A 24,321-nucleotide genomic window follows, 5' to 3' on the forward strand; every position below is an offset into this window, starting at 1 on the left:
ATGTTTCTACACATCCACTGAACTGAACTGCTGACTGAATCAGGTGAATCTCACCTGGTGACTCTGAGCTCTCTTATTGGTGCTTACCTGCTCTCCTCTTTGTCTCTCACCTCTGCAGAAGTTGAACTCATCTGCGGTGAATCCAATTGGACACTGGACAGAGGTCAGCCTGGCCTGGTTGATGGCGGTCTGGTGGTTGCCCCGGTGACTGGGAACCACAGGGAGGGGGATGAAGTGTGGAGGCGGGGGTCGCGTGGTGGTGGCGGGCTCCTCCTCTCCGTTACTGATGATGATCTGAGCGTTCTGCGGCAGACAGAAGTAGCCGCCGTAGTGGTTGATGCAACCCATGCCCCCTTTACAGGCGTCTGGCAACATCTCACACTCATTGATGTCTGGGAAATGTAGTCCAACAACATTAAACAAACATTCAAACAACATTCAGCAAACTTCAAAACTTCAAAAACATTTAAAGAACATTTAAAGAACAATAGTTAATGCTACTGAAGCTTCTTTGACTTAATATTTTCCTCTCAGATCATGTTGATGGTTTTATTATTGGTTATGGATCTAAAATCATTGATCGTTGTATAAATGTGTTTACACTCACCTTTACATTCTTGTTCTTGCACACTGAACTCATATCCCTCTGTACACTGTCAGAGAATATCAGTTTATTGATTGATTAGTTATTGATCGAGTGTCTTATTGATCAAATAAATGAACTGCACCTGGACATCCTAATCACAGATGCTGCTGACAAAACTGTAATTCACATGTTTGATTAAAATATATTTACAGAGTTTTCAAAGATTCATGTTTATATCGATAATTATTTACAGGTTTGAATATTTAACGAAAATCAGCCAATGAGCTGTTGGATCCACCTGTAAATAAAGGTTTCACTGTAAACATGATCACTGCAGCACAAAATACGACAACAGAGACCCCGGACTGCTGGTCAAACACATTCTGCTAATCATTTCATTCAGTTTTTATTTACGTTTTACACAATGTCACAATGTTTCTGGAATCTGGATTTGTAGTTCTTTCAAAATAAAAGCTCTGTGTCCTGCTCACTGCTGATTAATATTTGTATGTTTTGGTTTATTATTTAGTGGACAGTGAAACTTACAGAGTAGGTGACGGGTTCATCGACGTGCTGAGCTGAAACCATGAAGAGGAGAAGATTCAGATGGACGAAGATCTGCAGCGTCTTCATCCTGCTGAAACATGTGAACAGTCTCAAACATGAAGTCTGGTCTGTGTTCAGTCAGCTGATTTGGCTCTTTATAAAAACAACACAGGCGGAGCTCATTCAGCAACAACACATGACTCATGATGAGTCAACACATGAAGTCATGAGGGACGACTCCAGGAGGAGACCAGGGGACGGGACCACAGGACAACTCCTGGACGGGACCAGAGGACATGTCCAGGACAGGACCAGAGGACAACAACAGGGCGAGACCAGAGGATGGAACCAGAGGACGTGTCAAGGATGGGATCAAAGGACACGACCAGAGGACAACTGCAGGACAGGACCAGAGGACAGAACCAGAGGATGTCTCCAGGACAGAACCAGAGGACAGAACCAGAGGATGTCTCCAGGACGGGACCAGAGGACAGAACCAGAGGACGTCTCCAGGATGGGACCAGAGGACAGAACCAGAGGACAGAACCAGAGGATGACTCCGGACAGAACCAGAGGACAGAACCAGAGGATGTCTCCAGGACGGGACCAGAGGACAGAACCAGAGGACGTCTCCAGGACAGAACCAGAGGACAGAACCAGAGGACAGAACCAGAGGACAGAACCAGAGGATGTCTCCAGGACGGGACCAGAGGACAGAACCAGAGGATGTCTCCAGGACAGAACCAGAGGACAGAACCAGAGGACAGAACCAGAGGATGTCTCCAGGACGGGACCAGAGGACAGAACCAGAGGATGTCTCCAGGACAGAACCAGAGGACAGAACCAGAGGACAGAACCAGAGGATGTCTCCAGGACGGGACCAGAGGACAGAACCAGAGGACGTCTCCAGGACAGAACCAGAGGACAGAACCAGAGGACAGAACCAGAGGATGTCTCCAGGACGGGACCAGAGGACAGAACCAGAGGACAGAACCAGAGGACAGAACCAGAGGATGTCTCCAGGACAGGAAACTGCTAGTTTAGGTAGCTGTTAAGGTTTTTCTGACTTTAAATGACGGAGATTTCAAGTTTATATCGTCTCTAAATTGTGAAATAAATATTGTCACAATGAGACAAAATTGACCAACAGTCCAAACTTCAACATTCTGACAAACACATTCAAACAATTCTTATAATTATTTAAAGGAAAATCAACCAACGTGAAACCATCAAATGTTTTTACAGGAAAAATGACTTCAATAATCAATTTTCTGTTAATTGAGAGACTAACTAATGGATCAATGGTTTCAGTTGAATGAAACTGTTATAGAACAAAACATCAACAATATTTCCCTCCTTATGATGTGACATCATAAAAAGAAAATATGCAAGTAAAGTTTAAGTACCTCGAAAGTTTACTTCAATACTGTATTTTTGAGTAAATGTACTTAGTTACTTTGTTCTCTCTGCATGAAGTCACCTGATAGGGGAGACTATGGGTGGTTGAAACAAGTCTTATTCCTCCAATCAAAAACAGGCTGAAGTGATGGTGCTCACACTGCACATGCTCAGTTAGAGTCTGTCCTCACCAGGAGACAGACGACATGTTCAAGGTCCACTGCTGCATTTACTCATTTATTAATTCTGTTGTGAGATGATTTTTTGTCTTTATCGTTGTGTGATGTCATTAGCAGCTCAGTTAATACGGAACGCCCTGTCATGGCAGCCAGGGCGGGGACAGTTGGAACACAGCAGTCACTATGTGGTACATAAAGAGATAGTTCACCCAAATACAAATGTATTTAATAAAAGTTTGTTGCGTTGCAAATTGTTCTTCCTGTCTCACACTGAAACACAAAAATAACTAAACATACAAAACTCAAGAACTGTTAAATACTCAACAAATAAATAATATTTTAATAATATTGTAAAACAATACATATTTTCAGAATCTTGTGTTTATGCAGACAAAAAGCAAATGTAATGTATTTTTAACATGTTGCGACTGTCCCCAGGGATGGAGACCTTCTGACTTTTTCATTTCAATAAAATATTGTGATCAATGTATCATATGTAATCATCTTTAATGTGTAATTATCAGACAGATTATGCATTCAATAAATCAAGATTTGGTTGTTTGAGTCCAAGCAGTCTCAAATAAAACGTGTTGTAACCGTCCCCAGTCTCCCCTTCCTCCCACACTCATTACAGGACTCTGAGGTCTGAGATGAATGATAACCCTGATGACTGATCAATCATCGAATCAATAATCACAGATCCTCGTCCTCTCCTCACTGATCTGGATCGTCACACAGGTAGCTCGATCTCAGGTGTGTCACCGTGTTAGTGACGTCAGACTGAAGCGGTCTTACCTGCTGTTGGTGTGTCGGTCTCTGAGCTGAACGTGTGTTTGATCCGCAGCAGACAGACAGAACAGAACGGGACGGGACCGATCAGGCGGGCGGTGTTTGTCAGTGCAGACCGCCTGCCGCCCTGCCGCTGCAGCGGACTGGAGCGGTGCGGCGCGGTGCCGCCCCCTGCCGCTCACCGCGGGACACCGCAGGCAGGAAGAGAACCAGAACCAGAAGTTTAAACAAATAATCAGGTTCTGCTGCGGACACACACAGTTATAACCACAACTTCACTTAATACAGCTTATAAACGTCCAATGAACCATTTATTAACGTTCAGCTGATCTGATCATTCATTCATTCATTAATCAGAAACTTTATTGTTCACGTTGGAAAAACAGTCTTAAGTTTGATCTCAGCATTAACACAAAACAACAACAAACATCATAAACAAATTCCACTGTAAATAAATAAACAACAGCAGTTTGTTACAAAACAAAACAACACATTTATTTATGATGTTTGTTAAATAAATAAATAAATAATAAATAAACAACAGCAGTTTAATTCAAACATCATAAATAAATAAATTCAACTGTAAATAAATAAACAACAACCTCCTCGTCCTCTTCCTGATCAGAGGTCAGCTGACTCGCTCAGTAATCTCTGAGGTCAAAGGACAGACACAAGTAGCTTCACTATAAACTTCCTGTTTACTGACACAAGATCAGCTGATGATGTGACATCATCATCACTTTATTCATGTGCAAATTGTGTGTGTGTGTGTGTGTGTGTGTGTGTGTGTGTGTGTGTGTATGTGTGTGTGTGTGTGTGTGTGTGTGTGTGTGTGTGTGTGTGTGTCTGTGTGTGTGTGTATGTGTGTCTGTGTGTGTGTGTGTGTGTGTGTATGTGTGTCTGTGTGTGTGTGTGTGTGTGTGTGTGTGTGTGTGTGTGTGTGTGTGTGTATGTGTGTGTGTGTGTGTGTGTGTGTGTGTGTGTGTGTGTGTGTGTGTGTATGTGTGTGTGTGTGTATGTGTGTGTGTATGTGTGTGTGTGTGTGTGTGTGTGTGTATGTGTGTGTATGTGTGTGTGTGTGTGTGTGTGTGTGTGTGTGTGTGTGTGTGTGTGTATGTGTGTGTGTGTGTGTGTGTGTGTGTGTGTGTGTGTATGTGTGTGTGTGTGTGTGTGTGTGTGTGTGTGTGTATGTGTGTGTGTGTGTGTGTGTGTATGTGTGTGTGTGTGTGTGTGTGTGTGTGTGTGTGTGTATGTGTGTGTGTGTGTGTGTGTGTGTGTATGTGTGTGTGTATGTGTGTGTGTGTGTGTCTTTCTGTTTTTGCTTTCAGGCAGCTGGAGCAGCAGGTCTTTTCAAAAACGGTTATATGGATTCTGAGGAATCTATAAATTGTCCAGAATCTGACGTCTCAGAACGTTCTGTAAGACACATTCCTCAGTTCACCCTCATCAAGTTACTGAAGTACTTCTCGCCATCGACAGTCAGGACCTTTTCTTTCTCCGGTTTTCTGCTTTGATGATCTCAGAATGTGTTACTCATATTTTTAATTTAACCGTTTTATCAGGTTCAATTTCCACAGTATGGAAGGTCGCGCTTGTTATCCTGTTGCATAAAGGAGGAGATATTAATGATCTTAATAACTACAGACCTATATTTAAATGATCATGTCTGTCTAAAATACTTGAATTGTTAGTAAATAATCAACCGAAGTCTTTTTTAACTGCATATTCTGTACTGAACCAGTCTGGTTTTAGAACTAATCACAGAACCATCTGCAGCAGACGATCAGAAATATTGTGCTGCTCTGTTTGTCGACCTTTCAAAGGCGTCTGACAGTCCATCATTCCCTGCTTTACACAGACGGTCAGGTGTTGGATGTGATGCTCACAGACGGTCAGGTGTTGGATGTGATGCTCACAGACGGTCAGGTGTTGGATGTGATGCTCACAGACGGTCAGGTGTTGGATGTGATGCTCACAGACGGTTCCACAGTTACCTCTCAGGTAGACAGCAGTGTGTAAAAGCAGGTAATGTCCAGTCTGTGTTTTTATCAATAACAAAAGGTTCGATTTTAGGCCCTGTCCTTTTGACGGTGTACATTAATGACATCATCCACGCCATAAACACTTCCACAGTTCATTTATATAATGATGATACCATTTTATACTGTTGGACAGATTCAACACAGCTGATCTCTGACGAGCTGCAGTCTTCATTTAATTCTCTTCAGGAGACACTCATTGGCCTCAAACTCATGTGAAATGCAGAAAAAACAAAATATATGGTATTTACAAAATCTAGGAAAATTGATGACAGTATTTGTCACATCAGCACTTTTTATCAGCACATCGATCGAAAGAACACCTGAACATCTGGATCGATGACAAACTCAAAGTTCACGTTAATAATCTGGTTAAACAGCTGCAGACAAAACCTGATTTTCTCCACAGAAACAAATGTTGCTTCAATGTTTAGTAGGAAAATAATTGTTGAATCAGTTTTACTCCTGTTATTGATTATGGTGAAGTGATTTATAGACACGCAGGTTCATCCCAGGTGAAACCTACAGAACCATCACTGCTTTCTGTATAATAAAGTTTGCTGTCCGTCTCTCTGTGAGACGAGACCAACGTTGGTTTTATTTATTTACAAAGCTTTACAGACGTTCTCAGGACTGGAGAACACTTCACGTTCCTCGTGTTAATCCTGAACTAAGAAACACTGTTTTCAGGTTCGGACTCGTGGAATAATTTGCATTGTACTTTAAATTTAAAGTCCCTGATAACTTTGGGACTTTTTTAAAAACACACTTAAAAGTCTTAATGTTCTTTCATGCACATGTTTTAACTAGGAATTATATTAATCAATTATACATTTCTTATCAGCTGTTTATTTTATTATCTCTGTCTTTTCTTGTTTGTATTTCTGCTTCGCTGTTTAATGTAAAATGAAGACCAGCCCTCAGTGTGTCCCTGAGAAATAAATAAAGTTTGAATGAATGAATATATTAACACTTATGATCCTTTATATAAAAGAACCAACCATAAAATATTATTAATGTTAATTACTGCATCAACAGTCACTTTATGTACAGAGGAGTGAGTGTTGTTGTTGTTGTTGTTGTTGTTGTTGTTGTTGTTGTTGTTGATCAGACGTGGAGGTGACGGAGCAGCTTCCTGCTGATGTGTAACTAAATCAACATAAACATCATTTAAGGTCGTCGCCTGTGATGGAGGAAGTAAAAGTAACTATACTCCATTATAAAAATACTCTATTACTGGTAAAAGTCTTGAATTAAAAATAGTACAGAACGTAAAAGTATTCAAGTATATTCAGGAAAATGTACTTAACAATCACTGATTTAATATTTCATATGTTTATTATTAGTGATTATTGTATTTATGTTAAAGCAGTATTTTACTGCTGGAGGTGGTACTTCAAATACTAAAGAGTATTTTCATCTGTAAAAATACTGAAAATGTCATTAGAATCTTTTCATGTGAAATATTTTAAAATGAAAATATTTCCCTCTAAGATGCACTGAAGTGGAAAAACAGAGCAGATAATATTTTTCATGATTATTCAAATATTTTAATTTGTTTCATATGTGACTGAATCTTTAAAGTTTCTTCTCTTTCTATTATTTTATTTGATTATTGATTATTATTAAAGCAGCTGTCCTTCATGATGAACACAGACAGGGAGTTCACCTGCTGAGTGTGGATGACGTCATCAGTCAAAGAGCCAATCAGAGGTGTGACCTGTGACCTGTGTGTTCTGATCTGAGGTCAGTTCTCCTGCTGAGAGCTGAACAGGATCAGAGTCTAAATTTACCTCGGATTAACAGACGGAGACAGACAGACGGACGTCCAGCAGCTCGTCTTCTCTGTCCTCACTGCTTCATCTTCATCTTCATCATGTCTGCGAGCGGCCTGCCCGCCGGCGGCCCCCCCTGGAGGAACAACAGCTTCATCCTGGGGGGGGGGCGAGACCCTCCTCTGTCTGACCAGGGAGAGACCATCATCGGAGTGTACCTGCTGCTGCTGGGTGGGTACCAGGGGTTGACCCTCAGTCTGGTCTCTCAGGTGCAGAATCGGACTCTCTGATTGGACACTTTAAAGCTCAGCAGGTTGTAAATGTTTTAATGCTGAAAGATGTTTTGATTTATTATTATTTTCATCATGATGATGATTTTCTGTTGTTTAATATTTGTCTAAAAAGCAGCGACGCTTCAGTCAAACTGTATTTTGATTTGAACTCTTCTGTAAATTTCAAACATCAAACTCTTGTCTTTTATTATTATCTTGTCTGTTAGATGGAAAATCTGTGAGTCGATGTTTTACAGAGTCGACAAAATGTTCCACGTTTTCATTTCACAGCGTCGTCATGGTGAGCAGACATTTTATTTTTTTAAGTGTCTCAGAGTCTCTTCATGTTCATCAAAACACACATTTTAAATCATAGAAATGTGTGTTTTGACCTTTGATTTGGGACGACAGAGTCCACATGTTCCGGTTGAGACACATCTGATAGAAATATTATTGAATGAATTTGTCTAAAAATAGAAAGTTTTCCAGAGTTTGATCAGTATTCCTGACTTTTTTAAACCAGGAAGTGAGACGGGCGTCCTTACGGTTTAGCTGACCAGGTTTTTGTTGATAGAAATCTGGAACACAACTTTACAGGACCAACATTTTCATATTTTAAAACAAGATGATTATTAATATTACAGAGAATTGTGTTTTCAGCAGATGTTTGAGACTTTGAAGGATTTTAACACATTTTTAAATTGTTTGAATTCTTATGTGTTTTCTGACACAGCAACTTTGAAATGAACGTCCTTCTATTGTCAGGTTGATCTCAGGTTGATCTCAGGCTGATCTCAGGCTGATCTCAGGTTGATCTCAGGCTGATCTCAGGCTGATCTCAGGCTGATCTCAGGCTGATCTCAGGTTGATCTCAGGCTGATCTCAGGTTGATCTCAGGTTGATCTCAGGCTGATCTCAGGCTGATCTCAGGTTGATCTCAGGCTGATCTCAGGTTGATCTCAGGCTGATCTCAGGTTGATCTCAGGTTGATCTCAGGTTGAGCACACAGACGATTTGAAGACATCTTCTTCATTTTCTAACATTTTATGGACCATTTACTTTTTTTTTGATTAATTGAAAAATGATTGGCAGATTGATCATTTGAAAAATAAAGCAGTGACTGTGTGTCTCTGTGCTCACAGATACAGTGACGGTGGTAAGATTGTGTTTGTGTAACTTTTAAATTGCTTGAAGTTGTGACTTCTGTTTTCTGACACAGACAAAGTTTAGACATTAAAACAATTAAAGCAAAAAACAAAACTTTTCACTGATCACTTTCAGGGCGTCACGGTGGTTCAGTGGTCGGCGCTGCCGCCTGAGTTCGATCCCCGGCTGGATCAGGGTCTTTCTGTGTGCATGTTCTCCCCGTGTCTGTGTGGGTTCTCTCCGGGTTCTCCGGCTTCCTCCCACAGTCCAAAGACATGCATGCAGGTTAACTGGTGACTCTAAATTGTCTGTAGGTGTGAGTGTCAGTGTCAGTGGTCGTCTGTCTCTGTGTGTCAGTGATGAACTGGCGACTTGTCCAGGGTGAACCCCGCCTCTCGCCCAGTGTCAGCTGGGATAGGCTCCACCCCCCGCGACCCTTTGGGAATAAGTGGTTGTGGACAAACATCTGAGAGCTGATACAACATGAGCAAAGATCAAGTCAGGACAGAGTCACATGACGTCAAGTTCAGGTCTGACAGGATGTAGGTGGACACAGGAAGTACTAGAGGCGACGTGCACAGAGAGCACTAGATTTGTGTCCATGGTCTCAGTGTACACATCCGTTTGGGAGAATAAACTGGACAAACTGCACAAACTGGACAAACTGGACAAACTGGACACTGTCTTTGATCTGGCTGAGCCTGGAGATCCTGTGGACCAGATCAGAAACAAGAGACAGCCCTGAAGCTCAACTTCAGTTTGAACTGTTTCCTTTGTTGTTTTGACTGAGTCAACAGCAGCAGCTTGAAAATTCGACTGATCAATACTGACCCATATTGATCATATTGACTATCCTCAGCTGAAAAGTGTTCATAAGCAGATTTCAGCTTTTATACAAAGTGTTTTACAGTTTGTTGGTTCTGTCTCTGTTGTGTCCTCAGGCTGGTTGTCCTGGTTTGGAAACAGCATCGTCCTCTTCGTCCTGTACAGACAGCGAGCGTCCCTGCAGCCCACAGACTATCTGACCTTTAACCTCGCCGTCTCGGACGCCAGCATTTCCGTGTTCGGCTACTCCAGAGGCATCATCGAGATCTTTAATGTCTTTCAGGACAGTGGCTATCTCATCTCCTCCATCTGGACCTGTGAGGTACACCTGAGACACACCTGAGACCCACCTGAGACACACCTGAGACACACCTGAGACACACCTGAGACCCACCTGAGACACACCTGAGACCCACCTGAGCGGCTCAGACAGACAGGACCGTCTTCATTGTCATGATAATCTGTCCTGTTTGTGTCCTGCAGGTGGACGGTTTCTTCACGCTGGTGTTCGGTCTGAGTAGCATCAACACTCTGACGGTGATCAGCATCACTCGCTACATCAAAGGATGTCACCCGAGCAGAGGTCAGAGGTCACAGTCTTTCGACTAACTGCAGCATCCTGATTGGTCAGATCTCAGCATTCATCTAAATGTAGGCGTATGTGTTTTCTGTCATAGAACAGAACATGTGTGAACCACAGGCCTTATTTAACTGTGTTCTGTTGAGGTTCGGGGACCTTCGTGGTTCAAATATCGTCCTTTGGGGACTCTGTGTGTTGTGAATCGTCCGAGCACCAGAGGGTGAGTCCGTCATTAACGAATGAATGTTGTGTTTCAGCTCGTCACATCAGCAGGACCAGTGTGTCCGTCTGTCTGCTGCTCATCTGGATCACAGCTGGATTCTGGTCTGGAGCACCACTGCTCGGCTGGGGGAGCTACACAGGCAGGAACCCGCCAAAATACACTCTACAAAAATATACAGCAACACCTCTGTTGTCTAATCATAAAGGATTATATTCAAAACAATCTGTTAAAGGTTCCACCCAGCTGCCAACAAGAACCCACCCAGGAAAATTTACCAAAAACATTTTTGTATGCCAAGGGCTTAATCTAGAACCCACCTTGGGTGGTTCTCCTAAGAACCATTTTATATTCTAAGGGTTTTATCTAGAACCCTTATTTATGATGGTCACTTACGTACAAGAACACAGTAAAAATTGATTGATTCGGGAGGTTCTGTATACATTTAAAAAGAACCACTGACAAACTCTCTGCAGAAAAGGGTTCTTCACAAGCAAATGGTTCTATGTAGAACTGACCCCTGTGACTTCTGACCCTTTTGACCCCTGTGTGGTCCACCCCCTGCAGATCGTGGGTATGGAACGTGTGAGATCGACTGGGCCAAAGCGACGTACTCGAGTGTCTACCGCTCCTACATCATCTCCATCTTCATCTTCTGCTTCTTCATCCCGGTGCTCGTCATGCTGTTCTGCTACGTGTCCATCATCAACACGGTGAAGAGAGGAAACGCTCTGTCAGCAGACGGCGACCTCACCGACCGCCAGAGGAAGATCGAGAGAGACGTCACCATCGTGAGTCTGAACCACACACACACACACACACACACACACACACACACACACACACACACACACACATCAGCGTCAGATCAGACACCTTCATGATGTCATTGAAGACGTATTTCACAGCTACAGAAATGTTTCAGTTGAAAGTTTTTCTTGAACCAGTGAAGAATTAACTCCTGATATTAATGCTAACCGTTCTCTCTCTGTCCACTCTGAGGACGTCCACTGCAGTAAAAGTATCAAGTATTTATTTTACTTGAAGAGTTTAACTTGTTTTACCAAAAATATTTAAAATCAAGACTGAAGTTAATGAAACTTTATAAAAGTAACACTAACTTTAAATATTCCAATCAACTTTTAAGACCAGAATGAAAATCATATTTAAGACATTTTCAGATTATTGTATTTTAATCTTTTTTAAGGAGCTGCTGAGACTCTGACCCTGCTACTCTTATTAGCCATGCTAACCATTAGGCATGTTAGTGCTATCGCTAACGACATGAGGCTTCTCATTGGTTCATTGTAACTCGTCTTCTGCAGGTTTCCATAGTGATCTGTACGGCCTTCATCCTGGCGTGGTCTCCATACGCTGTGGTATCCATGTGGTCGGCGTGGGGCTTCCATGTGCCCAACCTGACCAGCATCTTCACACGCCTCTTCGCCAAGTCCGCCAGCTTCTACAACCCACTCATCTACTTCGGCCTCAGCTCCAAGTTCCGGAAAGATGTCGCCATCCTGCTGCCATGCACCCGCGACGCCAAGGACACTGTCAAACTGAAGCGTTTCAAGCCTAAGGCCGACGGGCACGGCCGCCCAGCAGCAGGGGGCGGAGCCAGACTCAAAGTTCCTCTGAACCGCTCAGAGAAGAAATACTCGCCCTGGAACCAGCCGGAGACAGTCCCGAGTCCGGACTCTGGGATGGGGAGCCCGCCCTGCACGCCACCGCCTGTCAACAAAGAAGTGTTCTACATTGACATGCCCCGCCCCTCTGAGAGCGGGCCGGAGTTTGAATGTGACAGACTCTGACGGACTCAGTCAGGCTCTGACCTGACTGGTTAAACTGCCAACACGTGACCACGTGACCACGTGAACATGTGAACAACAACAAAACAAACATATTGATCAGCTGACAGGAGACAGACAGACTGTAGAGAACCAAAACATCAGAAGGTCACAGCTTGTACTGAGCGCGCTCAGATCACCACGTCCTAAATATTGTAATATATGAGACAGGACAGGAGGCGGGGCTAAACATGGGGGAGGAATTTGATTTTAAGGTTGAAAAATGGGCATGTCACAATCACACTTTTTTTTTTACCCCAGGATGACAAAGTCATGCCCCGCCCTTCTCTCACTCTGATTGGCTCATTCTTGCTGTCTTTGTTGGTTTGGGTTGCTTAGTTTTAGGCAGAATATCAGCCAATCAGAGGCAGAATAGGGCAGGTCATACCTTCATCATCCTGGGAAAATAAATATTGTGTCATGATCCAGTGTAGCATGCTGTTGCTAACTAGCTACCTGACAGATGTCTGATACACGCTGAAACCTTTTCATCAAGTTTTACTTTGAAAACCTCTCTATGACATCATGTCCTTTGTGATGTCACTGCGCCTGCGTTAGCATGTTGCTAACATTGGTTGATGCCAGATTGAAATTACAGTGAGTTTTTTAAAGTGCAGTAATCAAACACGGTGATCAGTAACGTGTGCTTCTGAGAGCTGACGATTGATTGACAGGTGGATGTCACAATATTATTGGTTGGTTCTTGCTGATGTCAGCACACGTCATATTTAGTTTTAAAGGAAGAAAAAATGATTGAGTTTTGATATAACAATACAGAGAAGTTGATTTTTTAAATTTCTGTTGGGTTTATGATGTTAAATATTTGGACAATATGAACTCAAAGTTTTTTTTTCATCTGGACTTTAAATTCTATAATTAAGACTTAAAGTGGATAAATAACTGTATTGATCCGGATAGAAGACAACTGACCTACAGTCCAACACAAAGAACATGTTCAATAACTTTAATGAACAAGACAGACCATTAATTCATTATTAATCAATTACAGAATTAATCACCAACTATTTTGATAACTGATCAATCAGTTGAAGTCATTTTTTAATTTAAAAAATGTATAAATTCTCTGATTTCAGTTTCTTAAATGTGAATATTTTCTGGTTTCTTTCCTCTCTGACAGTAAACTGAATATCTTTGACTTGTGGACAAAATGAGACATTTGAGGACGTCGTCTTGGACTCTGATCAACATTTTATGGACCAAACAACTGATTAATCATTGGAAAAATTATTGCCAGATTGATCAGTAGTTGAAAAATAGATCCAAACATGTGAAAACAGGTGGAGCATCAGTACACTCCACTGACTTTATATTTTTTTAACAGGTAATTAGTAACTGTATCAGATTACATTTTTAAAGTAACCCTCCCAGTCCTGATAATATTCATAACATCTGTCAAAATAAATCAGACTTTTAACTGTCAACTCGTCTGTTTTTATTTTTATTTGTTGAAGCTCTGATGTGATGATGACGTGTTTCAGTTTTAACATAATAATAATAATAATAATAATGTAATTATTTATTATTATTATTATTATTATTATTAAAGAAAAAATGTTTGACTGTGACGTACTGAGACATGTGACAACATTCCCCACTCTCCGCTGCTGTTTGATATAGTTATTCTGTTTTGATCCATGTTTCTGTATTGATTATTGATTACTGATTGATTCACTGAATGTTTCTTCACTCTAACTTCATTGATAAACGCTGATGGTTAATGTCGCCTGTTACTTTAAATCGTCATCGCCGAGCGGCTACGATGTTTTCCGACACGAGCCGAGCGGCTCCGAGCTGCTCCTCCTCCTCCTCTGTGTCTGTCAGCATCACTCGGGGTCCAGGATCGGGATCAGGACCGGAACCAGGACCAGGATGAATCTGTGACGTACCAGAGTCTCAGCAGATCAAACCGGATCCTCGTCAGGCCGCGGTGAGTCTCATCGATCAATTATCGGTTTGTTTGTGACGTATTATCATCAACGAATCACAGCTGTAATCGATCCGCGGGGCCGTGACGGTCCCTGATCTCACCAGGACCCCGTCAGAGCCTGATGATCAGCTGATCAGCTGATCAATACATCGATCCATCTATCAGTGTGAGGACAGGCCCGGACACACACACACACACACACACAATAAGAAGCATCTGTGTGCATTACGTAATGCAGTCATCTCTGCACAGTGTGTGTGTGTGTGTGTGTGTGTGTGTGTGTGTGTGTGTGTGTGTGTGTGAGAGAGAGAGAAAGAGAGAGGAGATAATATGTGACTCACGTGAGATGACGTAATGAGATGAATTTTAGCGCCCATCAGCCCCTTTGACAGATGATCAATAACTGATAATCACATGGTGACATTACAACAGTCTGCTGCCGTTTGGACAGGTTGATTTGGGGACACCTGTGGTTACCGTGGTAACAGGGATCTGACAGACTAGTAGCCAACCACAGTGAGGCTGCAGGTGTGTGTCTGAAACTCAAAACTGATCAATAATCAAACATGAGGCTTAATTCATGATGAGCAGGTTTCAGTGTCGTCATGGTTACATGACAGCAGTCCTGGAGACAGCAGAATCCAGAGGAAGTGATGTCATCCCTGTGTTGTTGTTACAATCAAAGTAACAGACAGAAATACTCTCAGTCTTTACTGCAGTAGAAGTACAGATACTCGAGTAAAAGTAAAAGTACTGATTCAACCTGTTTACTGCAGGAAAAGTGAAAAGGTTCAGGTTCTGAAATGTCCTCAGAGTATAAAAGTAAAAAGTCGTCCTCTGAAGGACATTTGTACTGACTGTTTCTGTCCAAACACAACTGAACCTTTTCTCCCCCACAGAGTCTCCGTCTCTGTCTGTCTCACATTCTGACGACTGTTACGTCTTTTATGCAGTTTTTTTGTTTTATTACGTTGTTTTTTGTCTTTTTACATCTGATGTCGTTTTCATCTTTGTATGTCTTGTTACATCATGTTTTGTTTTATTATGTCATATTATATCTTTTTTGTCTTTTACATTATTTATCATCATCATTACATCTTGTCTCCGTCTCGTCCCGTCTGTCCTGATGTCCTCTGATGGATCCACCAGTCAGTCGTCTTTTCTGTGTCTTATTGTTTCGTCCATTCAGGTTGAAATCAGTCTGATGTTTGAAGGCGGCGCACAATGATGCAAAATAAAAATCAATAATTCATCTCAGAGTCATTCAAACTAATTCATGAGTCGGTTTAGAAAATGTGAGGCGGAGAAAGTTCACATATTTGTGGAGTAAAAGTAAAAATACTCTTGACTTCCTTCCTTCTGTCGTCCTGTTGTCTCGTCCTGGAGTCGACTTCATCTCTTTGTCCTGAAGGTTAAACTCTGAGGCTCCACTGTCTCTCGTCCTGCGGGACTGAAGCTTGTGTTTGACCAGTAAGAGATGTTCAGGGTCAGCTCACCTGTTCCCACTGATTCAGGTGAGGTGAAGAACCTGCTGCAGCTAACAGGAAGCACTAACGTTAGTACAAACTAACAACCAGGAGAGCAACAAGCTAACGTGGCTAACATTAGCTCACCTTTGTCAAAATGTCTCAGATCAGCATCAGAGACAGAAATGTCCTCACAAAGACAGCAGGATGTGTGTGTGTGTGTGTGTGTGTGTGTGGTGTGTGTGTGTGTGTGTGTGTGTGTGTGTGTGTGTGTGTGGTGTGTGTGTGTGTGTGTTTGAGCGTGCTCACAGGATGGGTGGGGGCTGGTTTCCATAGTTACCACTGGTTAGGCAGCTGAGCTCTGAAACCAGGTGAAAGAAAAGAGACACGAAGTACTGAGAGGACACATGTCACAACTTTATTATTATTATCTAATTATTACTGTTATTATCAACAAGGTGACATTGTTAGGCTCCACCCCCTGCAGAGCAACAACCAATCACTGAGGGAACCACCAGAGAACCTGAGGGATCTAGTGAGAATGTACCTTAAAACCAAGTCTGTCAGGAAATCAGTATGAAAACATTTAGAAAACAATCAAATAATCTTATAAGACCCCCCCCCCCCCCCCACCAACCCCCGCTCTGTCTCCTAGCAACAGTTACCATGTTCAGTTCTGTGGGCAGCAGAGCATGATGTGAAGGCTGACTGTGTTACCATGGCGATGCCCTCTGAGACTGCAGCGCTGTACACTGTGTGTGTGAGTTCAGACATCCAGATGTGCGCTGACACACATTCATGTTTTCTGTAAACCAGAGGTTCTCAAACTGTGTCCTGCGGAGCCAGCAGTGGCCCTTAGAAACATTTTGTATGGCCACCAGCAGTTTGACCACAAAAAAGGTCCACAGCCTCAAAAGTAATCGATTTCATAATTTTCTATAATCAGAGCACTGATGATGACTGAAGCATCTGCTGCTGATTTTATTCAACTTATTATTTATTTATTTATTTATGTATTTATTTTTGCAGTGTAAGCACATCGTGTTTGAACACTCATATCTTAATTAAATGGACTGTTTTTACTTTTGGTGTGCAGGTATCATCCATTACTGACACACACAAGATTGACTTATTTGATAGTAGGGACAGTTTCACAGCACTCTGATGAACTGGACCCTGAACATGACATGAACCACATGAATTATATTTTAATCATTACATTTATGTAAGTTTATTGTTAATAACTTACATTTAATACACGTCTCTATCTGTCTGTCTGCCTGTCTCTCTGTGTGTCTGACTCACCTGTCTGTCTACCTGTATGTCTGCAGGTGAGCCATCATGCCGCTGGTGAAGCGGATCATTGAGCCTAGGTATCTGTGTCGTGGCGCTCTGCCTGATGGGGTCGCCAGTGAGCTGGAGTGTGTGACCAACAGCACGCTGGCTGCTGTCATCAAACAGCTGGGAGGACTCAGTGAGTGGTTACCACTGTAACCCTGACAACATGCTGTAATGACGGGGGGGGTAACACAGTGTAACACAGTCCTGTGTCCTGTTGACGTCTCTCTGAACTGTCTGTCAGGCCGTCATGCAGAGGACATCTTTGGTGAGCTGTTCACGGAGGCCAACAGTTTCTACCTGAGGATGAACAGTCTGCAGGAGAGAGTGGACCTGCTGGCAGTGAAGGTCACACAGCTGGACTCCACCGTGGAGGAAGGTGGGTGTTCAGCATCCACCCATCCATCCAGCCGTCTCTCTGTCCATCCACCTGTCTGTCTGTCTGTCCGTCCATCATCCATCCATCCATATAAGAAAGAGTTGGCTGACAGTGGCTTCTCTCATACACTGACGTGATTGGTCAAATCACTGACAGTCCACAAGTTCCAGTTTTAACACTTTATTGATGGGAAAGTGTGCAGAAATATTTCATTTCTACATAGGTTTGTCTGTGTGGTTTCTGAAAAGGGATGAATAAAGAAAAAACACAAAGTCAGAAAAAATATACATACAACTATTAAACCCAGTCATAATATGTAGCTGAACGACAAAAAGGATTACCTGGCTTGTGTTACCGTTACGCTTAGACCGGAGCCATGAAACCACAGTAATGAACACACTTAACTTAAAACCCTAAACAGAAGTGACAACTAAAAACAACCATTCATGTATGTAAAAACATGACTATTGCCAGTGAAATACCTCTATATTACATACAATTAACATGCTGACAGTGTTTTACATCCACATACACCAAACATGAACCTGTTTAACTGCTTACCCCAGTTAACAAAGGTATAAAAACATAATAAATAATAAAACAAGCTCACAAATGATAAATACTAGGAACAGCCACATTTATCACAGTAACACAGGTGGAGAACCTGCGGCACACTTAATTGGTCCTGATTAGCATGTCCACGAGTAGCAGACATGAAAGGGAACAAATAATGTCTACAGGCAGTAAACATGTCTTAAACTACATCAGTAAGTGATTCAAACTACTTATAGTTCAATGGACACACAACAGTTGAGCTGTAACACCTGTTTTAGGACTTAATTAATCTAATAAACTACTTGAACTCTGCAAACTCCTCCGTCATCTCCGTGAAGTGCAGAGGGGAGATGGACTGTACCACTCGGATAGAGAGGAGGTGGAGCGTACCATTCCTAAATGGAGGAGTGGAACTGTCCAAGTGCTGCTGGTCTTTTTAACAATCCATCTCCATTTTACCCTCATTCACAAACAACATCGAGATGATTTCTTTTCTTGGGGCAACAACTGATTGTCAGCCTGAAGGGAACATGTGTCTTATGGAGACTGATGGTCTCTAGACTCTAAAGTCTCTAAACACTTTGCTCAGACTGAGGACAATCTCCCAGCTGGTCACAGTTTGGGGCCCGCTGTGTCTTCAGCAGGGTTAAAGATGCCATGGGCACCAAACCAAATCTCTTAATAAGAAGTTTTGACGCCTCGGTCTGTGTGGTTTTGGACCAATGTTCCAAATCTTTCCTGCGACAAGAGCAGCCTGCCCTCGAGAGCACCAGACAGGCCTGCAAATTTGAGTCAGAGCTTTTAATCTCTTCCTTGATTGACAGTCTCACAGCCTTTGTTGCTAAAACTGGATAGAAACATTTACTGAGTGAAGATCCAATCAGAAGTCTTGATGGTGACCCATCGTATTGGGGTGGTGACATGATAGAAGTTGTGTTCCAACTATGAGGAGAAAGTATAAGAGATTCTGTTCTCACCACCAGTCAAGCAACTTTTTGCCTTTAGAACTCCCAGAAGATTGGTAGGTAGTTTGCTCTCCAGCCATCTGGAGTCTGATAACTACTTAGCCTGTGATTTGTAGCTTCGCTCTAAACCTCCTGGTCCACCCAACAGAGGGCAGAGATTCAAACATGAGGTTACAAACCAGACGCTCAAATCAAAGTCAGTGACAAGACACCATCCTGGAGAGATCGTGCAGAGAATACAGCTCTTAGTTCTGGTTGTACAAGAACCAGAACCTTATGGTCCCAAATGGTTCTCTCAGGGACACGGTCATAAGCCTTCTCAAAACTCACCCCTGTTACCCCTCCAGTATCCTAAAGAGGTGGTCTGCAGTCCACCAGGACAGAATCCAGATCACTCCCTCTGAATCAGAGGTGCTGCAGTCCAAATCACATTTTAGTACCCTGCCATGACCCTGTATTAAAAATGAGAAACTCCAACCTGAGTCTGGCAGTTCACAGGAAGAGTTCTGGACCTCCATGAGACACTGAAGAGGCATGTGGACTCAGCGATGTCCAGAGTTTGAGTCAGGGTTTCCTGGAGTGCAGCTCTGCCTCCTTTACAAAGGCTGTTGGGTGCAGAGGGTTCCTTAAAGTGTTCCTCTGACCACCTGACAACATTCCCAGTCAAAGCTCAGTTGTCTTCTCCAGTTGAGAAACTGCTGTGCTGAGAATTAACTCCTCTGAGTCGTCTGATGTTTGGCCAGAACCTGAGCAATGGCCCAGACACCAGGTGCTTGATCCAAAGCTCCCTGCAAAGTCTGTCTCTAGAAGGGGACACTGAGTGGAAAGACTTAAAAAACCTACACTGTAGGACCAACCCCCTTCAAATTGGTGCAGGGGGTTCTGGTAAGGTGTGTCTTTGGCAAAATGTAAAGGGGGGTAGATATTATTTTGCACTGAGAAACCCCCAGATGTTTGGTAGGCGGCAGATCTCCCATTGTCTGATATTGTCTGGTTAAGTGTCACCTGACTGCAGCACATCAGACCCTCAGCCTGCACAGCTGGCTGCTTGTTGTTTTGGGGCTGAGGTCCGACCAACCAGTGTGGGTGTCTGCATGATGTCATCCAGTCTGTGAAAATTCATCAGGGCCCTCAAACTGCTTGTTCTCTAGAGGTCACCAAACTGCACACTGTCTTTACTTTCATGATGGCCCAGTTTTTGTCCTTGAACCATAAAACATCCACATTTAATATTATCACAAAAAACATCAGCTGGAGAAGAATTTTACTACCAGCTGATCTGTGTAGTAACAGTCCTGTCTGTGTGTTCAGTGTCTCTGCAGGACATCAACATGAGGAAGGCTTTCAGGAGCAGTACCATCCAAGACCAGCAGGTGGTGTCACGGAGCTCCATCCTCAACCCAGTGCTGGAAATGTACCAACGCTGTGACAAACCACCGCCCCTCAACATCCTGACGCCCTACAGGTCAGTTTAAACCCCGCCCCTCAACATCCTGACGCCCTACAGGTCAGTTTAAACCCCACCCCCCCATCTAAGTCTTAATGCAACAGTTTAAATAATTTTTATTCATTTAGTGTCTATTATTGTTAAATGTGTGTGTGTGTGTGTGTGTGTGTGTGTGTGTGTGTGTGTGTGTGTGTGTGTGTGTGTGTGTAGGGACGATAAGAAAGACGGTCTGAAGTTCTACACCGACCCGTCGTACTTCTTCAGCCTGTGGAAGGAAAAGATGCTGCAGGCCACCGAGAACAAACGCAAAGAGAAGAGACGACAGAAGGTTTATCTGTCTGTCTGTCTGTCTGTCTGTCTGTCTGTCTGTCTGTCTGTCAAAGAGCAGTGACGTGACAAAGCTAGTTAGCCAGATATGCTAATGTTTGGTATCTAATACAAGTTTGTCTGGAGCTAAAGACAAAGTTTAATCCATTCCTCACATGTTTGCTCTGTGTTTAAGAGATAAAAAGGTCACCTGAGCTGCCTAGTTACAGTTACTAATCTGTGATTGGGCAGTTGATGTTCGGAGGAGGGGCTTAGCAAAGAGTCAAGTACAAAACAAAATAAAAAATCTTATTTTTCTCCATCAGGAACAGAAGCATGTGGAGGAGTCTTCAGGACGGGAGGTGAAGAAGGTCAGAGTTTCATCTGTCACATAAATATTAAATGTTTATTTTATTTATTATTCTGTCATTTTATTTGTTAAATTTCTCCTTCGTCTTCTTCTTCTTCCTGTGAAGGTTCGTAAAGCTCGTAACAGGCGGCAGGAGTGGAACCTGATGGCGTACGATAAGGAGCTCCGCCCAGATGCTCGAGTGACACCGTCACCTTACCACACCTCTGATGGCTCAATGTCACCCGACAGGTAAAAACACCTGAACACCAACGCTGCATTCAGGTGCTCGTCAGATGGTTGTTCTTCAGACATTGGTGCGTTCAGGAGCTTTAAATTGTCATATGGAAACAACATGGAGGCTTGAAATGTTTGGACTACAAAAAAACATCATTGCTGCAGCTCTGTAGACACCCAGAAAAATACACCATGATCAATCAGCCAGGCTGATCAATCAGCTGATATCAGCTCATTACAGACAGAATTGATCGTATATATCAGCTGATTGATGACAAGAAACCCAAGTTAAGACACTTTTCACACTGTGAAAAATTAATGTGAAGAAAAATGAATATCAGCTGATTGATCAATAACTGTCAATATAAATACCAGTTTTTCTGTAATGACAACTCGTCATTGTGTCCGTTTGACTCCGCCCCCTCCAGGTCAGGGATGTCTGATGATCCCACCAGCCCCCACCACCATGACGGCCAAGGGCATGATGGGAAGGATCATGCCACAGTGGCAACAGCTGGAAGTGGTCAGACTCAGTCATTGGACCGCGCCCTCCGACCTGGCTCCACGTCCTCTGCCGTCGCCGCGGCGACCACCCGGCAGCACTCGCTGGGCCGCAACCAGCCACATCATCACCACCACCACCAGCCGCCGCTTGCGGGCTCGGCCAATCAGAACGGAGCACGGACCAACACCGCCAAGGAGGCCAAGTACACACGCACGCAGACACACACACCCACACTCACACACACACACACACACACACACACACAGATGCACACACAAGTTTGACCTTTGACCTCCGTCTCTCCTCAGTGACCACCAGATCCCTCCAGCCCCCCCGCCGCCTCCCCCTCTCATGCCATCAGCGGGTCAGATGGTGTTCCCCAACAGCTCCACCCACACTGCTGCCATGACAACGCCGCTGCACCCTGCAGCTGCTCCTGGTAACCAAGGTAACAGAGAGTCTCGATGTGCCTCCTGTTGATTGGCTCCAGATAAAAGACTTGATGTTGATGGGTTTTTTTGTCTCCAGGTGGCGCCGTAGTCCTCTCTCGCCCCTACAGCCCCTCCCCTCCCCCACCTCCCCCGGCTAACTATGTCCCCTCTCCCTCTCGGCCTGGAGGCCAAGCCCCGCCCACGGCTGCCGCTGCACCCCCATTGCCCCCAGTGACAGACAGCAGGAAGCCATCAGGCGGACCGAATGTGCCGATGAACGATGCCCGCAGCGACCTGCTCGCCGCCATACGCCGAGGTCAGCTCTTACACTGAGTTAGCCTAGCTTAGCACAAAGACTACAAGCATGGAAAACTGTTAGCCTAGCTTAGCACAAAGACTTAAGCAGGGGCTAACTGTTAGCCTAGCATAGCACAAATCCTGTAAGCATGAAAAACTGTTAGCTTAGCTTCAGTGAAAGAGAGCTAACACACATTGCACGGCACATGTTGAATGTTTAACAGTGAAGTCAGTCACTAATGATTAGCCTGCTGACGAACCAGCTGACAGCAGCTGTGTGGTGATTTTTAAAGTTACCTGTTATCTTTAGCTCAGAGCTAGCGAGCATTAGCATTGTGTCTGGAGGTTGTCTGAACTTGTAGAACCGGAGTAACATTCTGTAACGTTCTGTAACGTTCTGTCCTCAGGGATCCAACTGAGGAAGGTTCAGGAGCAGCGCGAGCAAGAGGAGGCCAAGAAACGAGAGCCCACAGGAAACGATGTCGCCACCATCCTGTCACGACGCATCGCTGTCGAGTACAGCGAATCAGAGGACGAGTCTGAGCCCGAGGACCAGGAGTGGTCCGACTGAGGAGTCCTGACAGCCAATCAGGTCCCAGGAATAAATACACAAAAAATAGTTTCCATCAAAGAAAAATATTTACAGAAATAAGTAATGTTACGTTATTATTTTATCTTCACTAATAAATGTTCTGAGTTAATGACTGTATTTATAATTTGATCCTGTTAGAGGCGGAGCCTGAAGGTGGTCCAGTTTCTATAGCGACGTCTCTCATCAGTTTATCAGTTTTAGAAAACACAGAATCATAAATTTACAAACATTTGTATTTTAACAAAGACAGAAAATAATATAATAAAATAACTGTTTACAAATTATAATTCAAATTTATATATTTACATCATTACATTCAGCCTAAAGACAAGAGAAAATAAGTTTGATCATAAATTATTGTTTATTGATTATGCAGCAAACTGATGTAAAACATAAAGACTGATTATCATGATTTATGTGTGACCTCAGCAGAGTTTATATTAAAGTAAAATGATCAATACAGGCTGGTTTATATTGAACTGTGAGCAGCTGATCAGTGATTGATTGATTGACTGATTGATCTGTGATGTGTCCACCAGTGGGCGCTCAGTCTGAGACATTAACTCGCTGCTCTGTTGGTTTATTTTTACAGTTTGATGTGATCAGTTTCAGATCAGCTGTTTCTGACATTTGATCTGATTTTTGATTTATTGATTTATTTTGCTGCTTGAACTAAAAACTGCACATTGTCTCATTGATCAGTTTCTAAGACTTTTTTTTTTTTTTTAGATATTTTTCATTTGTTAGTTTTTAATTTTATTTTTATGTCTGTGAAATGACAGATCTTTAATTTTTGTTTACGTTTGCTTTCTTTTTTTTCTTTTTTTGGGGGGTTTTTGGATTTTTGTCTGATTATTTATTTTTTACTCTTAAATCATTACAGTATTTATTTGTTATTTATTGAAGTATTTATTAACTTGTTGTTGATGAATTTCTATTTTTATTTTCTGTGATTTGTACATATTTTCTTTGATAAACAGTATTTTGTAGCTGTGAACATCAATGTCTTTCCTTCTGCCGAGTCGTCAGTTGCTATGGTAACCAGAGAAGAGCTTGTTAAACAGAGAACGATCTGTAATTATTTGAGTATGTGAGGGTTTTTTGTATCCCATGATGCATCACAGCATGTGGTGACATCACGCAGGAGATGGATATTGATGGATTATGATTATGAAGTGATGACATCATCCTGCTGTAACTGTTTCATTCATCCTTGTGATGTCATCACTCCCGCTGATGATGTAAACAATCTGTACGAGGGAAAAAAAAGAAAACAGTCCTGTACCCTCTGTGACTGGTTGTAG

The 24,321-nt window shown here is 42.9% G+C and overlaps 3 protein-coding genes across 3 annotated transcripts in view; 2 read left to right on the top strand and 1 right to left on the bottom strand.

The window, feature by feature from the left end:
• The window catches only part of LOC146329277 (EGF-containing fibulin-like extracellular matrix protein 1), a 7,210-nt gene extending 5,804 nt beyond the window's left edge, over nucleotides 1-1,406 (bottom strand). Inside the window, exons 1-3 of the mRNA XM_084714501.1 lie at nucleotides 1,133-1,406; nucleotides 608-653; nucleotides 111-392 (exon numbers count right to left, since the gene is read on the bottom strand). Coding sequence (XP_084570627.1) covers nucleotides 111-392; nucleotides 608-653; nucleotides 1,133-1,219 — 415 coding nt within the window. The 5' untranslated portion in view covers nucleotides 1,220-1,406. The remainder of the gene's footprint in view (nucleotides 1-110; nucleotides 393-607; nucleotides 654-1,132) is intronic.
• Nucleotides 1,407-7,411: 6,005 nt separating this feature from the next.
• Nucleotides 7,412-12,227, top strand: opn6a (opsin 6, group member a). Its single transcript, XM_084714521.1, has 6 exons — nucleotides 7,412-7,543; nucleotides 9,672-9,877; nucleotides 10,039-10,138; nucleotides 10,393-10,497; nucleotides 10,923-11,146; nucleotides 11,681-12,227. Exons 1-6 carry the CDS (start codon nucleotides 7,414-7,416, stop codon nucleotides 12,164-12,166), a joined length of 1,251 nt encoding a protein of 416 aa, XP_084570647.1. The 5' UTR covers nucleotides 7,412-7,413; the 3' UTR covers nucleotides 12,167-12,227.
• A 1,780-nt stretch (nucleotides 12,228-14,007) lies between these two features.
• LOC146329280 (actin-binding protein WASF3-like) lies at nucleotides 14,008-23,716 on the top strand. The gene is made up of 11 exons (XM_084714508.1): nucleotides 14,008-14,150; nucleotides 16,948-17,090; nucleotides 17,199-17,333; nucleotides 20,165-20,318; nucleotides 20,511-20,628; nucleotides 20,933-20,977; nucleotides 21,083-21,207; nucleotides 21,621-21,899; nucleotides 22,006-22,145; nucleotides 22,226-22,444; nucleotides 22,833-23,716. Exons 2-11 carry the CDS (start codon nucleotides 16,958-16,960, stop codon nucleotides 22,994-22,996), a joined length of 1,512 nt encoding a protein of 503 aa, XP_084570634.1. The 5' UTR covers nucleotides 14,008-14,150; nucleotides 16,948-16,957; the 3' UTR covers nucleotides 22,997-23,716.
• Nucleotides 23,717-24,321: the final 605 nt, after the last annotated feature.

The sequence above is a fragment of the Lutjanus erythropterus genome, chromosome 3 (assembly GCF_056507025.1).
Source record: "Lutjanus erythropterus isolate fLutEry1 chromosome 3, fLutEry1.hap2, whole genome shotgun sequence".
In the NCBI taxonomy this organism is placed as follows: domain Eukaryota; kingdom Metazoa; phylum Chordata; class Actinopteri; order Lutjaniformes; family Lutjanidae; genus Lutjanus; species Lutjanus erythropterus.

What these genes read in the sequence shown, in the direction of transcription:
- opn6a (XM_084714521.1), top strand. Translation starts at nt 7,414, where the DNA reads ATGTCTGCGAGCGGCCTGCCCGCCGGCGGCCCCCCCTGGAGGAACAAC. An exon ending in CCTCCATCTGGACCTGTGAG is followed by an intron (nt 9,878 to 10,038) that starts GTACACCTGAGA and finishes TGTGTCCTGCAG; the next exon opens with GTGGACGGTTTCTTCACGCT. An exon ending in CGGCTGGGGGAGCTACACAG is followed by an intron (nt 10,498 to 10,922) that starts GCAGGAACCCGC and finishes CACCCCCTGCAG; the next exon opens with ATCGTGGGTATGGAACGTGT.
- LOC146329280 (XM_084714508.1), top strand. Translation starts at nt 16,958, where the DNA reads ATGCCGCTGGTGAAGCGGATCATTGAGCCTAGGTATCTGTGTCGTGGC. An exon ending in AACATCCTGACGCCCTACAG is followed by an intron (nt 20,319 to 20,510) that starts GTCAGTTTAAAC and finishes GTGTGTGTGTAG; the next exon opens with GGACGATAAGAAAGACGGTC. An exon ending in AGCTGCTCCTGGTAACCAAG is followed by an intron (nt 22,146 to 22,225) that starts GTAACAGAGAGT and finishes TTTTGTCTCCAG; the next exon opens with GTGGCGCCGTAGTCCTCTCT.